At 37.7% G+C, this 26979-nt stretch overlaps 1 protein-coding gene across 1 annotated transcript in view; it reads left to right on the top strand.

Moving 5' to 3' along the window:
- The window catches only part of grinaa (glutamate receptor, ionotropic, N-methyl D-aspartate-associated protein 1a (glutamate binding)), a 28857-nt gene extending 8005 nt beyond the window's left edge, over positions 1 to 20852 (top strand). The window contains exons 2-7 of the mRNA XM_079878954.1: positions 9777 to 10192; positions 14572 to 14690; positions 14774 to 14974; positions 16213 to 16341; positions 17444 to 17587; positions 20172 to 20852. Coding sequence (XP_079735080.1) covers positions 9799 to 10192; positions 14572 to 14690; positions 14774 to 14974; positions 16213 to 16341; positions 17444 to 17587; positions 20172 to 20321 — 1137 coding nt within the window. The 5' untranslated portion in view covers positions 9777 to 9798 and the 3' untranslated portion in view covers positions 20322 to 20852. The remainder of the gene's footprint in view (positions 1 to 9776; positions 10193 to 14571; positions 14691 to 14773; positions 14975 to 16212; positions 16342 to 17443; positions 17588 to 20171) is intronic.
- Positions 20853 to 26979: the final 6127 nt, after the last annotated feature.

The following is a 26979-nucleotide window of genomic DNA, read 5'->3' as shown; positions in this document are numbered from 1 at the left end:
TTTTTATATTTATTATATCTCTATTTTCTTGTGCATTGGGTTATGAGCACCAAGTCCAAGCTTCATTTCCACCCCCAATTTAATACCAAATTTAACATTTTAATAAAGAGTAAATTTTTTGTTAACCTTTTACCATATGTCTTGGAGTATTGCAATAATATCGTATCGTGAGTTAAGTATCGTGATATGAGGGTATCGTTACACCCCTAATTTTTACCCTAACTATGATGACTTGGGCTTTGAAATGTGAAAAGAGTCCATTATTAAGATGCAGTTTTATGCAACTATGAACTGCATCAGTTTATTTTGTCGTTTAATCTGTGCCTTTCACTGTAGTGTAAAAACACATGTATATGTGAGCAAGGGGATGACATTTAACTTTAAACGTCTTCATCCACATGGATGTAAAATGCTGAGGTGGTGGTGAAAGTTTTTTTTTTTAACATTTGGAAAAAGCTTTGGAGAAATATAAGGTGATCTCATTTGATCCAGTTTAATGGATTATTCTGTTGTGTGGCGTAGTGCTGCGGCTGTGCGATGACTTTGACATAGTTCCATAGATTACAGAACGGACAAAATATCCATGGAAATAATTGAGACACACATTTGCTCTGGAACTTTGTGAGGCTTTCAGGGAAATCAGAAAATGTCATTTGACCAATTTCAGCCGATTTAAAACTTTCAGTTTAGACACATTTTATCATTCTCTTCTGCTCATTAAGGCTGCATTTATTTGATCAAAAATACAATAAAAACAGTAATATTGTGAATTTTTTATGTGAATATAGTAAAGTGTAATTTATTCCTGTGATCAAAGCTGAATTTTCAGCATCATTACTCCAGTCTTCAGTGATCCTTCAGAAATCACTCTAATATGATGATTTGATGCTCAAGAAACATTTATTATTATTAGCAATGTTGTGTAACATCTTCACATTTTTCTGGAAGCCAGTCTTTTCTGTCACTTTTGATCAATTTAAATCATGCTTGCTTAAAGGTCCCATGACATGAAATTTTCACTTTCTGAGGTTTTTTAACATTAATATGAGTTCCCCTAGCCTGTATATGGTCCCCAAGTTTCTAGAAATTTTAATCAGTGTAAATCGAGCTTTTGCTATCTTTCTCTGCCTTTGAGAAAATGGAGGCTCATTCGTGCTGATCTTGAATCTCCTCTTTATGACGTCATAAGGAGGAAATGTTACCTCCCCTTTCTCTGCTTGGCCCGCCCAGAGAATATTTCCCCGCCCATGAGAATATGAGCTATGAAGTAGGAAAGCGCGCGCGCGATTTTAGTTTGTTCAGGAGAGATATCATGGCTTTTGAGCGAGCGAAGCATAATAATTGCTCAATAATTGGATGTACAAATGAACACCGAAACCTTTTTTTAGTTCCTTCAAGCCCCAGAAGAACCAGTGGATTAATTTCATTTTCTCTGGAAATGCGCCGACTCAACTTCCCAAAGTTTTGCATGTCTGCGGCCAACATTTCACCGACGACTGTTTCCTCAACTTGGGTCAATACAGAGCTGGGCTTGCTGAACGTCTGAAACTAAAGTCTGGATCAGTACCAACTCTCTTTGGCTCAGCTTCATACCTCGGACAAGCAAGTCAACTAATGATATATAAGTGTTGCTTTACTGTTTATGGTTACCTAGCTTGTTACACGTAGAATGTGGCTGTCACATTAGCAATGCAGTTACTTGCGCTAATGTAAAGGTAGACAGCATCAAGTATGTGTGTGAATACACACACTGTAACGCGAGTGTTGTACATTTCTTTGTTATTTGGAACCGTTTTCCTGTTGGTTATATGGCGCGCGCGATATCCGCATTTCAAGATCGCAGAGCTTGATGTAATTGTAATAAGATAAATTACAGACGTTACAGATCTCTGTACTAGAACATAGAGGCACAATAAACAGTTTTTCCCCCATGCTATTTGCAGCTTAAACAGCTGACACAGCAATTAACACCGGTTTTAAAATTATCAGCACGTGAGAGAGAAGCAATAATTTGTTTTGTTTTTTTGTTAAAAAAAAACATACAAATTTTATTTATAGAGCTGTACACAATGCACAAATCTGTATAAGTCTGCTTCAGATGTATACCACAATATAATTATATATATATATACTTTTAATATGAAATATGAAATATAAATTAATACATTTATAAATAAATTATGTAATATTATTTTGCCGTTTCATAGATCTAATTTTAAGTATTATTGTTATTCACTAAAGTACCGTATCCAGTATAATATTTTAAACTAACCATTCGGAGACGTCCTGCTGGAGCTGCTGAGTTGCAACTTCTTCATCCGTTGCTTCTCCATCTGGATCCGATTCTGGGTCAAACTGAAATGCTTGAACGACTGCGTGTCTTCGTGCCATTGCAATATCAACGTAAACATGCATGGTACTGTTGCTGCAAGATGGTCAAGGCCACACCCACCCTCCACCTTGCACCGCCTTTCTCCTCCTCATTAGCATTTAAAGCTACAGACACCGAAACGGCCCGTCTGAAGGAAGCTCATTCTGGGACTGGCTTGTAGTGGCTATAATTCTGCACCGAGGCTGAATTTTTGGAAAAAGATTTCAGATACAGTACTAGGGACCACTAAGGCCTATATTAAAACCTACAAAAAGTAGCATGTCATGGGACCTTTAATACAATTATTCTTTAAAAAAAAAAAAAAAAAATCATACAGACACCAAACTTTTGAACGTTTTTTAAGAGCCATATTTTATTATTAGTTATTAGTATAGGCTTTGGAATAAGCAAAAACACTGTCTGTATACATTTTATGCTTAACTTATACGTTTATGAATAATACATTGCTTTTATCTGTCAGTAGCCACGTTTCCATTACCCTTCAAATTGCGCAAATTGAAATTGCGAATTGAAAATGGAAACATGTCAATTTCGCAAAAACTCCCATTTATCGCAAAAAAGTTTTTACGCTCGCATGAGGGGGTTTTTCAGGCAATTCGAAAAAGAAATATTTCGCAAAACTGCAATGGAAACATTTACAGGTCAGCTGACGTAGATGACGCGGTGTGTTTGGACAGAATACGAGACAGAGCTCTTTATTAAATTCATAAAAGACAGAAGAATTACAGGAATACTGGATTCTACACCTCAAAGAAATGCCACAATCAAGACCTCGAAGCAGAACTGAGGGAGAAACACCCAGAAACACCTCATATGTGCCGCTCACAAGTATAAGAAGGGTCATTCCTTTCCATTAATGATTGGATAACACACATACATCTCCTTTTATTAATAATAATGGCCAGTGCGGTGGCTAAGATGCATAAACCTGCCAACGTCCGTTGCTGTGATTTTTGGAATGACTTTTCGCGAGAGGAAAAAATTAAGTTTTAGTCACATGACATCGGTTATTGGAAACGCCGTCATTTCGCAATAGTTTTTTGTCGACATTTAAAAAAAATCGCAAGAGTTTTGCGCAAATCGTTTTGCGCCTATTGTTTCTCAAAATAGCCAAGTTTTACAAGAATAAAAAAAAAAGTAAATTCTGTATCAGTACTCAATTCAAGTGTGTAGAAATGAAAGCGTAAATATCAGTGTTATAAAATTAAGTAAAATTACTCAACTTTTATGATACTGTGGTGTTCCCATCATGCACTGGGCTTTGAATAATTAATGAGGTTGATTTTTCACTGTTTTCCAGCTGTGTTTATACTGTTTTATCATTGCTTTTGCTGTTAGGATTAGTTACTTGCCATTTTGTGACATTTTGAGTTCATTTTCTACTCAAAATGACACATTCAAACACAAAAACGATCCATCAAATGTTACCGTCAGTGTGTATTGTGTACCAAGTATTGAGGTCTCTGCGTTCACGTGTAACTTTTGATATGTAGATATTGTGTCTCACACAATATCTGTTGTATTAATTACTCAGATGTTTCTGCATATACTTTAAAAGTGTGGTTTAATTCAATGTTATATTGTTTGAGTGAAATGTATTGCAAAGGAATCTTCAACTAAATAGATATTTTACTCAGCCTTTTACTAGACAAGTTAAAATGACTTATTTTCTTTGTTACTTTCACTTAACTTAGTTAAGTAGAGTTTACTTAACTCCATATGTGAAATTTACTTTAAAAATATGCGTGCAAAAACTGGCCAAGGAAAAAATCAGTACATTTTACTTATTGTTTTTTTTCAGTGCATAGTTTAACCCAGCTTTTATTTAGGAAGAATGAAGTTAAATAAGCGAACACATCTGGTCTGTAACCTTGTTCACTGATGCAGACTGTTTGGTGTTCAGCTCACTGAAGCATTAGCGTATGTAATTCCCTCTGTAAACGTAGCCGAGTGAAGTGTGTGTTTCTTTATCCACCGCATCTCTCATAAGAGGATTTATCTCCTTTTCTAACCCTTCTTAAACCAAGCTATATCAGAAATCCTCAGACTGGTTGCTTTTGCTGATTTGTCCTAAAAACTGATTTTTTTTTAGAAATTATATTTCTAAAAATTAAAAACGTATATATCGGCCAATATATCGGTTATCGGCTTTCAAATATAATTAATTATCGGTTATCGGTATCCGCCAAAATGTTCATATCGGTGCATCCCTAAATAAAATAAAATGCTAAAATGTAATTTTTATAGTTGTCTTTATATAAAATTATAGACCTATTGTAATAGTCAAGATACATGTTTAATTTTATTTGCATTGATGGCACATTTGAGGTCATCATCTGATTGTGAATGCACATGACATCGCCTTTAAATCACAGTCAGCTGACAAACATGCGTGTCACAAGTTGAAAATTCCCCTTTAAATTAGACTTTATTCATCCACATATTGGATCCTTCATTTTAAATGTATTGACTTTGACAGCAAATGTTTTGACTTTTGATTTTTAATGAGTGGTCAAGTCATTTTTTTTGCTTTATTTACATACTAAACCTGAACTCAAAAGACATGTTGTTATTCTCTCCATAGCTAATCAAATGATGCCTCAAATGAATCATTCTCTCTGCTTTTAAGTCATTTGATTCCTCCGCATTGAGCAGCCAATATTTTTAATTTCCAGTAGGCCATAAATATGAACATCTGGAAAGCCCTAAAATAAATATGCTGGAATCAGTCAAGGTAATAATACTTATTGCATGTCAGATAAAGCATCTCTGAATCTCTGATTCTTGAGGATTGCGGTGAGCTACAGAAAATAAATAGCTAATGTTTGAGAGCTAAAATTGAATTGCTTGTGTTATAATGATCAGGACTTTTGTCACGGTCTTTGTTAAAGAAAACGATGTGGAATTGCTTTATTTAATCCGTGTGTGAAGTGAGACGGTGGAAAACTGCTGAGTATAACCTCAAATGCTGAGCTGAGATCAAGTCACATGGGATTTGGTAAATGGGACGGTGTTGCATAACTGCTGTTATTCAGTGATATAACTCCTTAAAGGGGAATTAAGATGATTAATTAGTTCGTTTTTTACTATTCTACGTATGATATGATGTAGAGTAGTGAAAGGCCGATACAAGTTCGAGTAAACCACCGAATTTGCGGAAAATATGTAAAATTGTTTGGCAAAAAAGGCAAACTACAACTACAGGTTTATTTCACTATGCAAAATAAAAAATGCAAATGCATTGAAAAACAAAACATGAGAAAGCTGACGTTGACTACAACTTAGTTAGTTGTTATTCATATTTTTTTATGACAGCCTGGAGAAAAATTGTTGCACAATTTGTCTGAGAGTCATTGTGTTATTCTGACTAATTTGCCTTTTTGTGTTTTTATACAGTTGATTCATCGACATTTGTAAACATTACAGTATTATATTAGAAATGTTTTTTTTTTTATCAGATAATATTAGATATTAAATTGGTCATGCTAATTTCCCCATTTTTATATTATAGCCTATGACAATAAAAAAAAAAATGTATTCACTTGTAACATTTAAAATAAGTTTTCAGTGTTTTTTTTATTATTATTTACATATACGATTTAATGATAAAATTCTATTGTATAATTTGGTAACACTTCACATTTGTTAACATTAGTAATGTGTTTTAACTAACAATCAGCAATATATTTGTTACAGTATTTATTCATCTATTTTTTAACATTAGTTAATATAATCACAGTGCATTATCTAATTAACAAATACAACTTTGATTTTAGTAGTGCATTAGTAAATGTGGACATTAACTAAGATTAATACATGCTTTAGAAGTATTGTTCATTATTAGTCCATGCTAACTAAAGAACAAATGTTGTTACTTTTATCATTTTATCTTTTCGAAATCAACTTTTTGTTCCATTATTACATTATGTTCCGTCTTGCTTTTTAAACACAAGAACACGTTGTTTGTGAACGACCCCTTAAGAGGCATGTCATGCATTTCACAGCAGGTTAAATCTTCCTTTTATAGATGGCTTTAAATGAAAGGATTTCCCCAACAACACATGCATTGATAAACAGGCATGCATTAACGTCGACATGAGTGTCCATAGCAACACCTTCTCTCATCCGCACGGCCTGGGTCACCAAGAAGCCGTTTCGGCACCTGCAGTCACACAGTCTGTCCACTTTCACAGCGAGAAACTGACACCCACAAAGCCCTGAGTCTCTTGTGCAGCAGCTTGGATGATGTGTGGATGAGTGTAGTGTTGTTTAATGTTTATTCCCACAGAATCATGCCCCTTTTGTGCTGAAACGCTCCATTATCCATGAGTCTTTGAGGAAACAGAGCTGGATTGTTCACTGGCGGATGGTCCAGTTAGAGTTGTTTTGATCAGATCATCACATGCACAGATTATTTTACCTGCAGTGGATTCATAGCAAGCAATTTGAAACTTTTTTATTGTCAGTTTGACCATTTTTATTCATTTTTAGTGTGTATAACCCCTGCACAAACTACTTTAAAATGTAAAGTAGATCCGTTTTGAAAGTTGGCGGCAGTTTTATTTTAGTTTTATTACTATTTTGAAATGGCTTTTATTTTTATATAAGTTAATTTTTAGTAATTCTGTTGTGATTGTCTTTTTATATATATATATGTATATATATATATATATATATATATATATATATATATATATATATATATATATTGCCATTTAGGTTTCATTTTAATTCAATAAATTGTTTTAGTTTTTATTAGAGATGCGCTGATGTATCGGATGTAAAATGACAATAGCACATGACAAAATTAAACTAAAACTAACATGTTTATGATTGCATGAAGACGCTGAGTTGTATAATGTCTGTTGCATAATTCAACGTTTTTCTCAGGGTATAATAATTGAATGCTTGCTAAAATAAACTGAAACCTGTACAAAATTCATCAGGGCTCAACATTACAGACTGCCTGGGGCTAGCAACTCAATTTGGTACTCGCTGTGTGAAGTTTTGTGAACGCAACATTGCCAGAAAGCTGCGTCTCAGACAGCGCACAAACTTAATTGAGCTAATTTTCGCTTCTTCTTGCACTTGGACAGACACATTCACACAAAATTACATCAAAATGCCCATCTTGGCAAGTATCCTAGTAAACACAGTCGGTTATGGCTAAAAGTGAACGTAAACACACGTGTGTATCAGTATATTGGATCCGTGCTGCCCTTAAAGTGACAGCAGTGTAATATTCCTGCTGCGCTACTGTCTGTGTTTTAATGTTAAAAAACAACAACAAAATATCGCTCACTGCTCTTGACTAAATAACTTTTGTAACTTTAACAAGGATTTAACAGCTGTTTTATCTTACATTTGACTTTATTCAATTTCTGTAAACTTAAAACTACTATTTGACCTGAAAAACACTGTTTATTTCATATGTATCTTTGTTCTGTTGTATTTATGATGGCCTGTTGAATGTTAAATGAATCCAATCCATGTTCAATGAAGATGTTTTGATGATCGCTGAAACTAGCCAGTATACCTTAATACATTTTGAACTTTGCTCATTTAAAACATGATCAAAACGGTAATCTATTTTAATGACAAAAGTTAAAAAAAAATCCTATCGGTGCATCCCTAGTTTTTATTTATTTACAGTAATTTTAGTGCTTCAACTTCGGTTTATTGCCAAGGCAACATTTCTCAATTTTGTTTAGTTTAAGATTTTCAAATAATATTTATATTTTATTTTATTTCAGCTTCATTTCAATTAAACGAAATGTTTTAAATAGTTTTAGTTTTAAATAATAGTTCAAATTATTAAAATAATTGAATCCTAAATAGCAATATATAAAAAAAGGACAAAAGCACATACATAACAATTACTAAAAATTAAAGTAAAATGAAAACTAAATATATATATATATATATATATATATATATGTAAGGAATAATTGACGACAGGCCGTTGAATTATTAGAAAAATAATGCACACCCGAGGTGGTAATGCGGTCACGACGCGAAGCGGAGTGGCCGTTACACCTCGGGTGTGCATTATTTTTCTAATAATTCAACGGCCTGAAGTCAATTATTCCGCTTATACTACAGTTACCACACCTCGAAACATTGTTCAGATTATGTATTTCAAGACGTTTGTAAAGTTTTTGTCATTAAAACGCTCTTGTATGTAGGACTAATTTCTTACGCATCTAATCCACTGCCTCCGTTGCTAATTCCAAAACGTCATTTCAGAGTTAGTAACGGAGGTTTGAGCCACTGATAGCAGACTAATGCTGGGACACACGACTAGCTGACACATTCTCTGACTGTTTTCATCGCAGCAGATTTTAAACACCGACTTTGAACACAGACTGAACGCGCTGAACACGCGTTTGGGCATGATCAGTCATACATATGAAATTACATTCATAACCGGCCTTAAAGTGTGTCCCCAGTTATTAATGCAGTTATTAGAGAGAGAGATGTTGCAATAATGAGACAGAAAAGCATGTGCGTCAATATTATTATTTATTTATTAATTCAATTCCTTTTAATTAATTCGAATTCATTCTTTTTTTCCATTATTGACAGATGACAGACTAGCCAAATAAATGAAACACAAAGCCCTTTTAACAAGCAGGCCTATCAATAATTATTTATTTGTTATATTTATCTGCATTAATAATCCGTGCTGCACTATTATCCATTTATTTAGCCTATATTCAGTTTAATTTTCTATTGATTATAGATAGGACTATATACTTTATTTATTCAAATTAAACTGCATGTTTCCATTGATTGTGAAGCTAGACATTGAAAATTGCAGATCAAGCGCATGGGGCTAAATGTTTTTTCTTGTTATGAATTGTATCCTATTTTCCGTTATTACAGTTAACTATGCGAAGTGATATGGAACTGTAATGCGGTCAAGACCTGCCTGGAACTACTTTAGCTGTGCGTTTCCCTGAAAATAATGCACACCTTAGAACGTTCGTCAACCAATCAGATTCAAGCATTCAACGCCCCTGTAGTATATATATATATATATATATATATATATATATATATATATATATATATATATATATATTCAGTGAGGAAAATAAGTATTTGAACACCCTGCTATTTTGCAAGTTCTCCCACTTGGAAATCATGGAGGGGTCTGAAATTGTCATCGTAGGTGCATGTCCACTGTGAGAGACATAATCAAAACAAAAACAAAAATCCAGAAATCACAATATATGATTTTTTTAACTATTTTTTTAACTATAAAGTGAATTCAAAATATTAATAAAACAAAAATTACAATTACAAATATTTATTGTACAATTTTTTTCATTGCTTTCCTTTTCTGTACATTTTAACCTTTTTGTTTTTCTGTCAATATCAGGATTCCAGTGAGGGAAGGAGACATGTCTCAGGAAAAGCCAATCTACCCTGTTATGGGGGAGAACAACCCCCTTCACAACAGTGTCTACGGGCCGCCCAAAGTTGATGCCTTTGGAATGCCTCCGCCCAACTACAGCCAGGCTCCAGGGGCCCCTCCGTATGTGGCCCCGGGGCCCTACGCCCAGCCCGCTTACGGCCAGCCTGGTTACGGACAGCCTGGTTACGGCCAGCCCGGTTATGGCCAGCCCGGTTACGGCCAGCCCGGTTACGACCAGCCCGGTTACGCCCAACCCACGGCACCAGGGTTCGTTCCGGCTCCGTACCCAGGCCCACAGATGCCATTCCCACAGCAGCCCTACGCTCCGGGGCCGTACCAGCAGGGGCCCGCCCAGCCTGCCTTTGGTGTAGATCCGAATGGTAAGTACAATCGGGCTCTTTTTCCCTCCGTCATATATGAGTTCGTCTCAGAGCGCCAGACGAAACGCAAGAAACACTGTCATGTTCTCTTGGGTTCGGATGCTGGTGTTTCTGGGAACAAAATCATTCTGATGACAGACTTTGACTCTGGCGTTTCAGAACCACCAAACCAGCATTTAAGATGCTGTGATGCAATTGGTCCACTGGTTAGTCCAGTTAGCCAATCACAGCCTCCATTGAGGCAAAGTCACATGAGTTTTTTTTTGTTGTATATTGAGGGATTTATGCAGAAGTACCATTAGGAAATTTACTTTTTTACTCTGGAAATTTCCACTTTAGAATTGCCATAAAATAATGTAGACAGTTTGAGTCATTTTGTTTCTGAATGACCGATAAGCCTGTGTATCCATCCACCTATTTTTATGCAAATTTTGTGATTTGCACAAATCACTTGATGCACAAAAAAAAACATCAGCATCCGCACGCAAGAGTATATGACAGCATTTATTGTGTTTCGTCTGACGCGCTGAGACGCAACTCATTTATGATGGAGGGGGAAAAAAGCCAGATTGCAGAAACTTTTATTTTTATTACAGATATTTTGCACCAATTTCCCAGGAAGTTCACAAGTTCAATTCTAGTGTTACTCTCTTAATAGCAGTAAGTTCACAGGTTTTCAGGTTAAATAAGTGTGTTTAGTTAATGTGCTTGGCAGGGATGGAAATTAGCACCCGCCACCAGCCAAATGCGGGTGATTTTGTGTTGTGGCGGGTAAACTCGCTTCACCTACCGGCCACCGTGGCGGGTAAATAAAAATAGCATACTGTTTCACACGGACGGCGGACACTTTTAGAGGAGGCACACTTTCAAAAAAACATGTGGCGTTACATCGCAGGCGTTCTGCAGAGAAAACATCTCAGGAGGAGATATGGAATTAGACCATATCGCATATATCGATATAGTTCAAATTTGCGCTGTGATCCTTGCTCCAAGCAAGCTGCGTGCTGACCCGGAGCTCTCTGCACTGTCTGCTGGCCGCGCCCCCGCCACGGCGCCACCGCCCCTCCTTTTCCACTCTGCGTGCGTGTTTAGAGTATGTTATGTATGTTATGAGAGGCGAATCATGACTACTTCAGAAAACCCAACACAATAGGAACTACCAGGCAGTGACATAAGTGTACGCTGAAATAAAGCTTTTCACCTCAGAAAAACGGACTTTCTTGTCCTGTCAGCCGTTATCCTGTACACTCAATTGCACGCGCAAATGCGGCGGCGCGCGCTGTGTATCACCTCACTGTATATAAAGTGCAAAATAAACTACGAGCATGCAACGCCGTTACGTTCTAAATTACACAAAATAAAAGTAATGCAGGTATGATTTTCATTCTATTCACCAGGAGCAGTTTCCATGGTTCATTGACAGTTCTTGTTAGTATTGTCTATTCACCTTGGTAACTGTCGTTCCCATATTAACCCCAAAATGCCACTTTATTTTTCTTTGTGTTACTTTTTATATTTTTAAATGACTGTAGTGGCTCATACCAAAATTGTATTAACAAAAACTAGTTTGGGACTGCTATTTAATAGCTTTAGCATAGGCCTAATGTTTATTTATTAGTACTAGTCTTTACTATTAGTCATATTCTTACAATTTATGTTAAGTAAAGGGGGACAGTACTTGTGTGTGTGGAAATAGCCGGTTTCAATAAAACTACTTGTGACATGTCATATTTGGCTTTGACTTTGAACATTTGCTCTCACTTTGCGGAAAAAATATCGGGATATATATCATATATCGATATTCAGCCTAAATATATCGGGATATGACTTTTGGTCCATATCGCCCAGCCCTAGTTTCATTGTTGGGACTAAAAACCTAAAACTGGAAGCCATAAAAGACCATGAATCATCCAAATGCCACATCTAGGTAAAAAAGAGAAATATATAAGAGAGAAAGAGAAAATGTCAGTATTTCATTGAGACTTGAGATTAAATAAACTGCTTAAGTATTGTAGATCTTGTAGTATTAATTTTCACATGCAGTTACACATTGTCGGTTAAAAACAAGAAAGTGGCTGGTAAAAACATTGAGTGGCTGGTAGATTTTGAAATCCACCAGCCACAGTGGCAGGTGGACAAAAAAGTTAATTTCCATCCCTGGTGCTTGGTCCTCTTGAGGGTTATTCAAGGTAAAATGCTTTCAACGAAGAGGTCACTAGCTCTATGAGTGCCATAAATACAATATATAATTTGTTCTTTCCTTACCTCATCTCCAGTCCCTGCTGTAACTATTAGGACGTCTTTACAACTGTATTATTAAGAGGCCTTTCTGGTGCTGTTGAAATGTGCTTTCCCTTGCCAAAGCTGTAAAACTGTTTAAAGGTGACATATTATGCCCCTTTTCACAAAATGTAATATAAATCTCTGGTGTCTCCAGAATGTGTCTGAAATTTCAGCTCAAAATACTCCCAGATCATTTATTAGAGCTTGTCAAATTTGCCTCTTTTTCGGTGTAAGCAAAAACGTGCCGTTTTTTTTTTTTGTGTGTCCCTTTAAATGCAAATGAGCTTCAGCTCCGCCTCCGTTCAGAAGAGGGCGGAGCCTTTACACGAGCTTCAGAAACTCCGGGAATAACAAAACAGGCCAATCTCACTCATCCAGAATCCCAGAATAACCAGTAGCGAGTATAAGATCCTCTTCATACGTCAGAACGGGAGCACAATCTGATCGGCTTATTTTTTGACATGCTTGCAGAGAAAGGCTCACCAAAACTTTTCACTTTTCATGTTTTCTGGGTTGGTAGAAGCACCGGGGACCCGATTATAGCACTTAAACATGGAAAAAGCCAGATTTTCATGATATGTCCCCTTTAAATTGGTCCTGTTCTTCAGTGTAAAAGCTGGTGGCATTAAAAGCTTTGAGGGCTCTACCATGCTTTGGATTTCACCCATCATCACATTACGGTTCGTGCAAGCTGCTTAAAGTGCTAGAATTTGACTTTTTGAAATTTAAGTCCTGAAAAACCCATGAAAAAACAGCCATATTTATGAAAAGGTACTTAAAGTGCTTGAATTATTGAAAGACAATATACGTGATTGTGAAATTAGTGTTTACTTTTATGTTTTTCATGCAAAATGAACGCTCCAGCTTGTCTGATATAGATATAGAGCCATTTTGCATGGCTATGAGCGTAATATTTCTCATTAAATATCCAAGTGTAGCTTTCATCCTTCATGTCAATCATATATTCATGTATAAATCAGTTTGAATAAGGAAAGCGATATCTTTGTCATAGTATTCTTTCAGTGGTTAAAATTACCGCAGTCATTGCATGTGCTGCACTTTGTGTACCATTTTGTTTTATTAGTTTATTTTCATTGATCTATTTACCTTTTTTTATAATTTGAAAGATAAATATATTGTTTATAGTCCTTGAAAACCCCAAAAGTAGTCCTTAAAGTCCTTAAAGGGTACATAACATGCACAGTTTCACCTAATCTCATGTTAATCTTGAGTACCTATAGAGTAGTAGTGCATCCTTAATATCTCCAAAAAGTGTTTAGTTTTATTATAATTATTATTATAATTAATTTTAAAAGAAAAAACAGCTTTCCGATTCTCTCCGGGAAAAGCCGAGGTCCTGGAGGCGGAGCTATAGAGTCAAGCAGTAGTGCATGATTTCCAGCAAAAGACAGAAATCTGATCCAGTTGTACTTACATGAATGGGGTCTTTTATCACTGGGACCGCTCCACGTTTTAATAGCAAACGATTTGCAAATCCAGCGTCGACCTGAGCCTTGTTAATAAAACATTCGTCACTGAAATTACCAGAACACACCGCACTTCCTACACTCCGTTGCTGCCCCGGAAAAACAAACTGCATCCACTGTTCCTGTAACACTGGGTTCTTTGGAAAGCTGAACACGGTAAGCTTTCCCTCACATCCAAATACACACTTTTTTGGAGACATTCTTGAACAAATCCTATGCAGCGCTGCCGATGATTTCCTGTTGAAGCGCGTTGATGTGCGCGGTCTCGTTCTCCTCTAGTCGACGTGTGCGCGGGCGCGTTTTTCCGAGAGAAATGCTCATATAAGGAGTTCCACTCTGATCTACGTCATTAGATCCACGATCGAAAAAAAACCAGCCGAAACTTGCACCAACCCGGAAGTAAGATTTTCGGCACAGAAATTCTCCGTTATTCGTCCAAAATATTTTTTTTAAACTTTGCCCATGTTTAGCATGAGAATCCATCTCTTTAACAGTGTAAACAACTCTGAATACATGAAACACCATTGTACCCCCCCTTTAAAAGTCCTGTAATTTCATTTTACAGTGTCTGTATGAACCCTGTCACATTAATTATTTGTGTTTCGACAGCTTCTATTGAGAGCCCTGGGTACCATGGTGGAGACGGACCCCCCTCTTACTATGGCAATGATGACTTTTCAAACTCTGGCTGGGAAGATAAGAGTATCCGACGGGCCTTCATTAGAAAGGTAAACAGTAAGGGACAGAATCACTGTATATCAATATTGACTGTGTCAGTACAGTGTGTTGAAGCTAAACCGTCTCTCCTCAGGTGTTCATGGTCCTGACTGTGCAGCTGATGGTCACCTTCTCTTTTGTTGCCGTTTTCACCTTTTCAACTGACGTCAAACTGTTTGTACGGAGAAATCGGTGGACGTACTACGTGTCCTACGCCATCTTCTTCGTGTCACTGATCCTCCTCAGCTGCTGTGGAGAGTTTCGCCGCAAACACCCATGGAACCTGGTGGCACTGGTACAGATGCACATATTTACACTATTATTCAGAGTTTTATATGTAATATATATGCAATAATGCAATATTGTATATTATATATGTTATATAATTTGTTTATTAATATATATTATACATTATTTATATTTTCTCTCTCTCTCTCTCTCTCTCTCTCTCTATATATATATATATATATATATATATATAAATATATAAATAAATAAATATATATATATATATATATATATATATATATATATATATATATATATATATATATATATATACATTATTCAGGGTTCTGCGGGTCCTTAAAAATTCTTAGAAATTCTTACATTTGGTTTGATCAAATTTAAGGCCTTAAAAAGTCTTAAATCGTATGACAAAAGTCTTCATTATTTTAAGAGATCTTAAGTTTGGGGGACAGAAAAAACAGTGTCGCCGGGATTCAGATATGTGATTAATATATATGTGTGTTATATTAGTTATTATATGTGTTATAAATTTGCTATACATAACTTTAAAAGTCTCTGATTTAATTAAATAAATGTCCAAACGCTGTCGCACGTTCAGCAGAATAGCAGTTCGCAATCAGTGATTATGTTATGGTTTTTATATTATAATATGTTGTAGATGGTTGTAAGAGAGCATATTTATGTCTCTCATTTTGTTTAATGAGCAGCTGGAAGTAGTAAAGCATATACATTTCAAAATAAGAGACCCTATGTATTTTGGGCTTGTTTATGATTAAATATCCCTCATTATGCATAATGTTTTATTTTTCCCTAGCTATTATTGGTGTTTTGGTTACACAATAAACGATATCTGGCATTTAAATCGACGTAAACTCTTGCATCTTCGCCCCATCACAGGAAAGAAAGGCTAAGAACAGTAATTAAATCACATTCGATATGTAGATTTTATTAGTATCGGCACAATAATCTTTTTATTGCCATTCTTCAAAAACACATATAGTAACCGCAAAATCCAATATGGATGGAGCTCTACTTCGTGTGTTCAATTTCAATTTCCTTCAGTTTGTCTTAGTTATGTATTTTTAGAAATGTACATATACAAATCACAGTTAGCTAAAAAAAAATTATTAAACAATTCAATAATTTATGCAAAAAAATGCATTTAAACAATGTAATAATTTAAGGCAGAAACAATGAGCTCATTGAAGTAATGTGTGTGTTGATGCATGAGAAACATTAACCAATTTCAAGTAAATATGTAAATATTCTCTCTGTGTTTCTCAGTCCATCCTGACGCTGAGTCTGTCGTATATGGTTGGAATGATCGCCAGCTTCTACGACACCGATACGGTCATCATGGCTGTGGGCATCACTGCTTTCGTCTGCTTCACCGTCGTGCTTTTCTCACTGCAGGTTCGTTTGCTCACGACCCGTTATTCCCAACACAGCTCAGCGCTCGGGACCGTTTAACTGGCGGTTTCATCATTTCTTTATGTGCACTATTGCATTTCACACACGTCACCAAAAACATGATAATGGCAACATGTACTGTTTACATTTAATGGATAGTTAGAGCTTACAGTCAAACTAAAATGTATTCAGACACCTTCAACATTTCTCACATTATCACAGTTTATTCGCTATAGTTTAGAAAATGGTAATAAAATATGAGTCAACATTTCTCACATTATCACAGTTTATTCGCTATAGTTTAGAAAATGGTAATAAAATATGAGCAGAACTCAGTTGATATTTGACTGGTTTTGTCCGTCCTTCTGTTAGACTGTCTCACACATGAATTATGTTGAATATCTGTCAGCTGTTAAATTTAACTACACAATTAGATAATACCAGTTTAGCTCAACCAATCACCAAGTAATGCTTCATTGTGTTCAGTCTGTGTGTAAAAAGAGCATTAGCAATTAAAGACAACACACTTCAGCAAAACATGATCAGCTCAAAGTGTCTGAATCATTTTTGGTCCCAAATGTTTATAAATTTTACTGGTAGTCACTGTATGAAGAATTTATGGGTATAATATGTCACAGTTTTTCTTTAGAAAGATAACGATAAAAAATATAGTTCTTCCTTCTGATTGACAGCCGATTAGAATCCATCCTTCAGCATTTAAAAGGGCAGACATATATAATGTTGAATGTAATGTATAATAATGCAATGGGGCAATATTTGTGGGTCCTGATAATGCCAAACGTCTGATGTTACCAGTATAAAGTGGCATGCATTATTTGATCTAGTGAGTGACAGAGTGCAAGCATATTCATCTAAAGTAACTCTGTATTTTCAGCTTCAGAATCATGAATATTTTTTATTCTGGTGTCTCTATTGTCCTGTGCATTGGGTTTCCAGCACTTATAATAAAGAAGGTTATCGTCTGCTGGTGTGGATGCTAATATAGTCATCGTTCTTGGTGTGAACGGGCCTTTAGAGCTCGACTGTTTTTTGTTTCTCATGCGATAAACCTCCACTGATGACCATTATTCTTCCCTTAAAACAGAGCAAATATGACTTCACCTCCTGCTATGGCGTTCTTTTCGTCTGTTTGATTGTCCTGCTCTTCGCCTCCATCCTCTGCATGTTCATCCAAAACAAAATCCTGCACATCGTGTACGCTTCGATCGGGGCGCTGCTGTTCACCTGCGTGAGTACCACTTTACTGAACCCCCATCTACACCTTGATGTTTTCACAGAAATTAAAATTAAATTCATCAGACCTTTAAGCAAATCTTCACTTGCTCTAATGAAAACTTTTAAAAATGCATTCAAGCTGTCAGGATATTAATATATTCATGTGAAGTTGTACATCTGAGCTTCTCTCTTGGGTTGGATTGAGTTCTCTGCTTCACACACACACACACACACACACACACACACACACACACACACACACACACACACACACACAGACCTGCCTTCATCTCTTCAGCTTTTACTTTTTAGCTGCTTCAGAAACCACAGTTTACTTTGAACTTTAGAAAAGACGTTTTATTGTGTGAATTCCACACTTCATTAAGTTACACAACTGTTTTCAACAAGATAATAAAACAGGATTTTCATGTATCAGAATAGAACACTATAGTGAATAATGATGAGGTAACTCTGGTTTCTCAGTGAACTGGACTAAGAGCTTTGCCTTTATACAGAGAGGTTAATCCTCTGGTGCAGTTTGGCAATTTTTGACCAAAAAATTTAACCTTTTCTTTTTTTTAGCGCAATTTTCCTACGGACAAAATTGCGATTGTTAACTCATGATTTCTGTTCTGTCTGTGCGCACCAATCTTGCAATCTTGGTTTTCGGCATTATGTTAAGGAAGGTCTAATCTCGGGAACGCACAAAAAAAACAAAAAACAAAAAACATACAAAGATTTACTATCTCTTAGTGTTGTGATCCCATGACGTCAGAAAATTGCGCTAAAACACTCACTGAGTTTTTATTACTTGTTTTTTTTTTTACTTTATCGGAATGGTACAAAACTTGGTAATGGTTTTGACAATTGCTGTGTAAACACACACACACACACACACACACACACACACACACACAGACACACACAGACACACACACACACACACACACACACACACACACACACACACACACACACACACACACAAATAATAGACATGATTTGAAAAGGTTAAATGGTCCTGAAAAAATAGTCACATTTGTATTTTTTGCAGTCCAAAATTAGATGAATTTCCTCTAGTGGAAGCGTTTGGTACTGCGCCCAAACGAAATCCTTCTGAAAGCTCATTTTTTGAGAAATCAACCTCAAATTTGGATTTGGATTTGATTTTCTCACATTTTTAGAGTAAAATGTGTTTTGAAAAATATATATTTTAAATAAAAATTTAAAATGGAAAAAATGTTTCAAGTTCAGTTTTTCTAAACTTTGTTCACTTCAGCAATAATCTGCCAAGTGTCGTCTTTAAAAAGAGACCAAACTGAAGTCTGTTGCTCAAAAGCATTCAAGATTTATGACGGTCTAAGTTGGACATTTCATTTTCAGGTCTATGCTCAAGAAGTGAATAAATGGATTATAACTTAAAACATAAAAATAATTTAGTACCATAAAGTCCTCTAAAATACAAAATGTTAAATAAAAAACAGGACAGTAGTAAAATATAGTACAATCATTTCATTGAAATAAAAAAACAAAACAAATTGGTCATTTTTTGACTGCCACACATTGAGCACCAGAGGGTTTAAATAACCGTGTATAAATGGTTGTTTTTTTTGGTGAGGTACATTTATAATGTTTTACCATCTGTCTTAAACTGGGTCACCAAACTTGGGCGCTTTTGAAGCCTCCAATTTTCCAGTCGGACTGGCTGTGTAAAAGTCTTTCGGCGCAATGAGATGTTGGAACATCAGGCAATTACAGGAAATGATGACATGCGATACCATTCAAAAGTTTGAGGTCGTTATGATTTTTAAATCTTTTAGGCTGCATTTATTTATTTATCAAAAATGCAATAAAAACTGTAAAAATTTTAAATATTTTTACTATGTAAATCAGCTGTTTTCTAGGTGAATATATAGTAAAGTGTAATTGATATCATGTGATCAAAGCTGAATTTTCAGCATCATTACTCCAGTCTTCAGTGTCACATGATCCTTCAGAAATCACTCTAATATGATTCTGATTCACATTTCTGATTATTATCAATGTTAAAAGCAGTTGTGCTGATTCATAGTTTTGATACTTTTTTTAATCAGGATTCTTTGACAAATGGAAAGCTCAGAAGAACACCAGGATACTTGAAAACGTCACAATATTCCTCATTATAATAATTAATGCGCAGAATAAAGGGCGGGGCCTGGTTGAGTTAGTTAGTAGTGTGTTAAACTGGCGGTTATGGTAAGGGGCGGGACATTTCCCAAACACACTCGAAGCGCTCGACCAATCACAACACACTGCTCCAGCCGACCAATCAGAGCACAGTGTGCTTTTCAGAAGGAGGGGCTTCATAGAGACAGAAACTAAACAGAGCGTTACTGACAGACTGGGAAGAGAGGAGCCGCAACAATGGAGAATATGAGGAAAATAAGCAGGAAAGCCTGCTCTAGATTTTGTAAAAGAGCACAATAGGTCCTCTTTCAGACATGTTTGACTGTGTTGTGACCTCGCATCTGTTAGAAAAGGTTGCCAAATGCAACCAAACAGTGTTCTCAGTCACACAACATGAAAGTGACTCTCAGTGCTTGTTTGTTTCCTCACAGTTCCTGGCTGTGGACACTCAGCTTCTCCTGGGAAACAAGAAGATGTCCATCAGCCCAGAAGAGTACGTCTTCGCAGCTCTTAACCTTTACACGGACATCATCAACATCTTCCTGTACCTCCTGACCATCATCGGGCGCGTGAGGGACTGAGAGAGAAAGGGAAGCGCAGGAATAGTGCATCACCTCACCTCTCCTCATATTCTTCATCTGTTCCTCTCTCACATTCCCTGTATGTCCACATGTACAGGTTGGTCAGGTCAAAAAGCTCCTTTCCGGGCAACTGCAAAAATCAACCTATAGAAGTTCATCTAAGAACCCATTTGAATGTAGTTCCTCTTGCAGTGCTCCTGTTAAACCCCGCTTCTGTGATTCTGGAGCTTTATGATATGATTCAACAGTTGCATTTAAAAGGCATGGCAGAAATTTCACCCTTTTGCACGAGTTTGACACAACGAAAGTGCAACGGATGTTTATATGTCAGAGTAATGAACACTAATGTTCTCCACTAGTCAATATAAAGCATGATAGTCAGACAGACACAGATCCTTCTCCTAACATTTACATTCGCTGTAAATCGTCAAAGAAAGCTCCAGTTCTTGGCATGAACGTCTGATTGTTTCTAACATCACCGCTTTGCAACTTAACAAAACACCGATATATAGAGTCCAAGATGACGAACGGTTGTACAGTTGACCGTATTATCTTCAGTATAACTATGATAAAGTCAAATAAAGCCTGTGTATAGTTTATTTCTCGTTCTTTTGAGAGGAAGGTGAGATGGTCTTAATCGTTGCAAAGGTCAGTATTTGAGGCTCGAACACTACACGACTCTCTTCTCTTTCATGCTGACTACTTTATACGGTTTATTTTTCATTTAATAGATGTTTTGTTTTGTTTTTGTGTGAATGAGGGAAGTAGATTCCCTTGTTTTAACTAATGCAGTTGGGTTATATGATGCTTTTGAAAGCATGTTAACTTGCAAAATATGTGCTGGAATTGAAAATACCAGGATGATTCCTGTAATTTATGTTTTTGTGGTTATTTATGAGTTATTTATTGAACTGCAAGAGGGTAATGGACGGAAAGGTTCATTTTAAACTGTCCTAGAAATTAAAACACAAGCGAGCATATTAAGGATATAGGGACGGATTTCTGTATATTAAAATTGTATACTAAAGAATATCCACTCCAGATGTGAATGTAAAATGTACGATTAATTAGTTAATTCATAGTAACATTGACTGATGTGTCATGTGATCCAGCCTTGCATGTGGAGCTGCTGAACACTAAACTGGCTGTGAAAGACATGGGTGAAGAAAATACTGACTTTTTATGTTTTTGTTTGTTTGTTTGTTTGTTTTAATAAAATGTTTGTCTTTATAACTAACTTCTGCATAAGTAAAGCTATAGTGGATTGAGGTGTGTGGAGTGTGTTTGGGCTTTGTTAGATCTCTTTGCACTGTACATTTGCATTAAACTGAAGTTAAATTATATTCTCCTGCAGCCTGTTTGTGTTTCATTACAAGAATAAAACGAGAGGAAATCACGGCTGAAGTCTTGTTTTCTTGTCACATGACCTGAACTGTTGAGAAATGGTTCTGAGGTCAGTTATGCGTCAGTATCTTTGAAGAAATTGCTCAGTTCATGAGTCAAAGTGAATAAAAAAATTATATTAAAATAAAATACTGCTGTTAAGTTTAATCTTGTGTATGTAAAACTATAAAGTGTTTTTGATTTATTAGCATTTGTTTCTTAAACGTCCTATTCTTAAGTAAATGTAACAACCTTTGTTTTTCACGTAGAAAGGCTTTTTGAGTTTTGCTAGTCCTCATTAACACGGCTTCGTTTAGACAAATTGTGGATTTATATGATCACATGTGCAGTCTTTGACATTGTAAGTATTGATATACACACACAGTTGTCAAAAACAATAGTATGCATATTCTAAAAAGCTCTAAACATTCACTTAAAAATGTATATGATCAATAAGTAATACAAGATTCACCTCATTTTTAAAACAGTTTAATGTAATTTAAGTTGAAATGACTTAAACATCCAGGTTGATAGTTATGGAAGCTTGTTTCCGCCACAGAATAAAATATTTTAAAAGATAATTGTGACTTTTTATCTCACAATTGCGAGATATAAAGTCAGAATTGCGTGAAATAAAGTTGCAATTGCGTCTTATAAAGTCAGAATTCTGACTTTCTTTCTCAATTCTGACTTTATAACATAATTGTGAATATATATCTCGCAATTCTGACATCTTTTCTCACAATTGTGAGATATAAAGTCCAATTCTAAGGAAAAAAAAGACGGACTTTCTTTTTTTAATTTTTTTTTTTATATCTCACAATGGACTTTATAACTAGCAATTGCGACTTTATATCATGCAATTCTGACTTTATATCTCACAATTGTGACTTTTCTCAGAATTGCGACTTTATATCTCTCAATTGCGACTTTATTTCTCAGAATTGCGACTACGCAATTCTGAGAAAAAAAGTCACAATTCTGACTTGATATATCGCAATTGTGAGAAAAAAAGTCAGAATTGTGAGATAAAAAGTCGCAATTATTATTATTTATTTATTATTCAGTGGCGGAAACAAGCTTCCATAGATAGTACTTAAAGAAGGAAGAAACATGAAAAGACGAGCGTGCAGTTTATGGAGAGATGATATATTGATGTGTCACTGACACTGTTATGATGAACTGAATTGAATGAATTTTTAGTTTGCAGATTTTTTTATTTACACGGGTAATAAATGAAGAGGATGTTTTATTTACACTGGATAAAGGGATGATGATGATGATGATGATGATGATCTTCATCAGGAGGAGCTGTAGTTGCGGTTGTGCTCGTTGATCCACAAGTGTTTCAGTTTCGGATCATTCCTGTAGCGTTCGAGCAGCAACTCTTTCTCTCTTCGCTCCTTCTCCTTGATCGTTTTCTTCTCCTTGATCGTTTTCTTCTCCTTTCTCCTGCAGGTCAACAGAAAAAGTGGGAGTTTTCTTACGTCGTGCTGGATCTCATTCTTGGGAATGTCAGGAAAGGAATGGCCTTGTGTGACCTTGAAGTCTCCCATTTCACTGGGATCATCCTCATCTTCCTCAAATCCCTGGATCTCCTCCACTTGGCTCGCCCACTCTTCCTCCTGTACCTCTCTCTCCTCCTCCTCTTCCATCCAAGCAAACATCTTTCCCAGTTTCACTTCGGCCTTCGGCGTTCGGGAGCGTTTCAGTGAGTCCAGGAAGGTTTTCCCGGTGAACTCCGCGTACTCGCTCTCCTCATCCTCGATGTTCACCAGCACGAGTTGTGGAGACGGGGAAGAAGGGAACAAATGAGGATTCCGGCTGGGAGGACATTCGGGAGAACACACTCGGGAAAGGAATGGCCTTGTGTGACCTTGTAGTCTCCCATTTCACTGGGATCATCCTCATCTTCCTCAAATCCCTGGATCTCCTCCACTTGGCTCGCCCACTCTTCCTCCTGCACCTCTCTCTCCTCCTCCTCTTCCATCCAAGCAAACATCTTTCCCAGTTTCACTTCGGCCTTCGGCGTTCGGGAGCGTTTCAGTGAGTCCAGGAAGGTTTTCCCGGTGAACTCCGCGTACTCGCTCTCCTCATCCTCGATGTTCACCAGCACGAGTTGTGGAGACGGGGAAGAAGGGAACAAATGAGGATTCCGGCTGGGAGGACATTCGGGAGAACACACTCGGGAAAGGAATGGCCTTGTGTGACCTTGTAGTCTCCCATTTCACTGGGATCATCCTCATCTTCCTCAAATCCCTGGATCTCCTCCACTTGGCTCGCCCACTCTTCCTCCTGCACCTCTCTCTCCTCCTCCTCTTCCATCCAAGCAAACATCTTTCCCAGTTTCACTTCGGCCTTCGGCGTTCGGGAGCGTTTCAGTGAGTCCAGGAAGGTTTTCCCGGTGAACTCCGCGTACTCGCTCTCCTCATCCTCGATGTTCACCAGCATGAGTTGTGGAGACGGGGAAGAAGGGAACAAATGAGGATTCCGGCTGGGAGGACATTCGGGAGAACACTCTCGGGAAAGGAATGGCCTTGTGTGACCTTGTAGTCTCCCATTTCACTGGGATCATCCTCATCTTCCTCAAATCCCTGGATCTCCTCCACTTGGCTCGCCCACTCTTCCTCCTGCACCTCTCTCTCCTCCTCCTCTTCCATCCAAGCAAACATCTTTCCCAGTTTCACTTCGGCCTCCGGCGTTCGGGAGCGTTTCAGTGAGTCCAGGAAGGTTTTCCCGGTGAACTCTGCGTACTCGCTCTCCTCATCCTCGATGTTCACCAGCACGAGTTGTGGAGACGGGGAAGAAGGGAACGGATGAGGATTCCGGCTGGGAGGACATTCGGGAGAACACACTCGGGAAAGGAATGGCCTTGTGTGACCTTGAAGTCTCCCATTTCACTGGGATCATCCTCATCTTCCTCAAATCCCTGGATCTCCTCCACTTGGCTCGCCCACTCTTCCTCCTGCACCTCTCTCTCCTCCTCCTCTTCCATCCAAGCAAACATCTTTCCCGGTTTCACTTCGGCCTCCGGCGTTCAGGAGCGTTTCAGTGAGTCCAGGAAGGTTTTCCCGGTGAACTCCGCGTACTCGCTCTCCTCATCCTCGATGTTCACCAGCATGAGTTGTGGAGACGGGGAAGAAGGGAACAAATGAGGATTCCGGCTGGGAGGACATTCAGGAGAACACTCTCGGGAAAGGAATGGCCTTGTGTGACCTTGTAGTCTCCCATTTCACTGGGATCATCCTCATCTTCCTCAAATCCCTGGATCTCCTCCACTTGGCTCGCCCACTCTTCCTCCTGCACCTCTCTCTCCTCCTCCTCTTCCATCCAAGCAAACATCTTTCCCAGTTTCACTTCGGCCTCCGGCGTTCGGGAGCGTTTCAGTGAGTCCAGGAAGGTTTTCCCGGTGAACTCTGCGTACTCGCTCTCCTCATCCTCGATGTTCACCAGCACGAGTTGTGGAGACGGGGAAGAAGGGAACGGATGAGGATTCCGGCTGGGAGGACATTCAGGAGAACACACTCGGGAAAGGAATGGCCTTGTGTGACCTTGAAGTCTCCCATTTCACTGGGATCATCCTCATCTTCCTCAAATCCCTGGATCTCCTCCACTTGGCTCGCCCACTCTTCCTCCTGCACCTCTCTCTCCTCCTCCTCTTCCATCCAAGCAAACATCTTTCCCGGTTTCACTTCGGCCTCCGGCGTTCGGGAGCGTTTCAGTGAGTCCAGGAAGGTTTTCCCGGTGAACTCCACGTACTCGCTCTCCTCATCCTCGATGTTCACCAGCACGAGTTGTGGAGACGGGGACGGATGAGGGATTCCGGTTGGGAAGACGTTCGGGAGAACACACTCGGGATGAAGAGTGTCGCAGGGAAAATAGCTCATCCGGTGCAGGAGTTGGATGTGGAGGAACACGTTTGAGAGGACACACTCGGGATGAAGAGCGTTTGAGGGAAACGGCTTCATCGTGATCCGCTTGAATCTGGGAAAACTCCTCCTCGGATGCGGGAACTGGTTTCTGAGGATGAGTGTGTGGTTTTGTCACTGGCGGCAGGAGTTTGAAGCGAGGAAACATCGGGATTTCTCCCTCTATTGGCTTCAAGACGGAAGATCTCAGAGGTTTGACCTCCACGAGAAGAACCGTTGTCTTCCGTTTTCTCTCCTTCCTTTTCTTTTCTCCATCTTCTCTAAGCTCAGTTCCTCCATCCATCAGCTTTTCCAGACTGAGCTTCTCTCTTTTCTTCTGACACACACGTCCGTTCTTCTTCATCTTTATCTTTCCGAGTGTCTCTTTATGTCCTCCTCCTCTTTCCTCCTCTCTCTCTCCATGCCGGCTCTCCTCAGGTAACGTTACCTTGCGGCGCCTGTCGTCGGCAGGGAAGGCCTCGCACTCCTCCGGAAGCTTCTCTGGTTCTTGTGCCGCTCTCCTGGGCAAGAAGTGTGTGAAACACTCCAACAGTTGTCTACACACACGGCTGAACTGCACCATAATGGACACCGAATGTTGCAAGTCAGTTCAATAATTGTTGTCGATATCGGCAGAAAGTCTTTCGATCTGTTCACTCCGATATAACACACCAACAGCAGAGCAGAGTCAGAGCTGCAGTTCAGAGATGAAGCGATGTCAGAAGAACTATTCTCTCAACTCTCTCAACTATTTGAATGAATACAGAAGCAACACACACACACACACACACTCACACTCACACTCACACACACTCTAATGGCACAAAATGAAATACTGACTGTTCCCAAACAAGTTTTCCTAACACTCCTCCTGCCCCCAAATATTAAATTGAGATAAATAAATGGAGTTTCCTTTAGTTTTACAGTTCACTTTTAAGAAACAATAGTTATATTATTACAGCTTAAAATTACTATTTTTATTTATACAATTATAGATATTTTTTATATACTAAATACCTATTTCAATATATAAAATGATATTTAATATATTTTAATATTAATATTTAAAATGTAATTTATTCTTGTATATGGCAAAGCTGAATTTTCAGTCACATGATCCTTCAGAAATCATTCTAATGTGCTGATTTTCTGCTCAAGAAGCATTTCTTATTAATATCAGTGTTGAAAATTGTTTCTTATTATTATCAATGTTGTTCTTCGTAATATTTTTGTGATTTTTTTTGTGTGAAATGATTCTGGTGTCTGCATCTGCTCCCTCTATGTATGCCCCGCAAAAACTACATTTCCTATCGAAGATGATTAAACTCGTGTATTATATTGTTTAGTAGTGTACACTTTGAAGAGGA

Source organism: Squalius cephalus, assembly GCF_949319135.1.
Source record: "Squalius cephalus genome assembly, chromosome: 8".
NCBI classification, from domain to species: Eukaryota; Metazoa; Chordata; class Actinopteri; order Cypriniformes; family Leuciscidae; genus Squalius; species Squalius cephalus.
The sequence above is the reverse complement of the archived record's forward strand: the minus strand, read 5'-3'. Positions and strand labels throughout refer to the sequence as shown.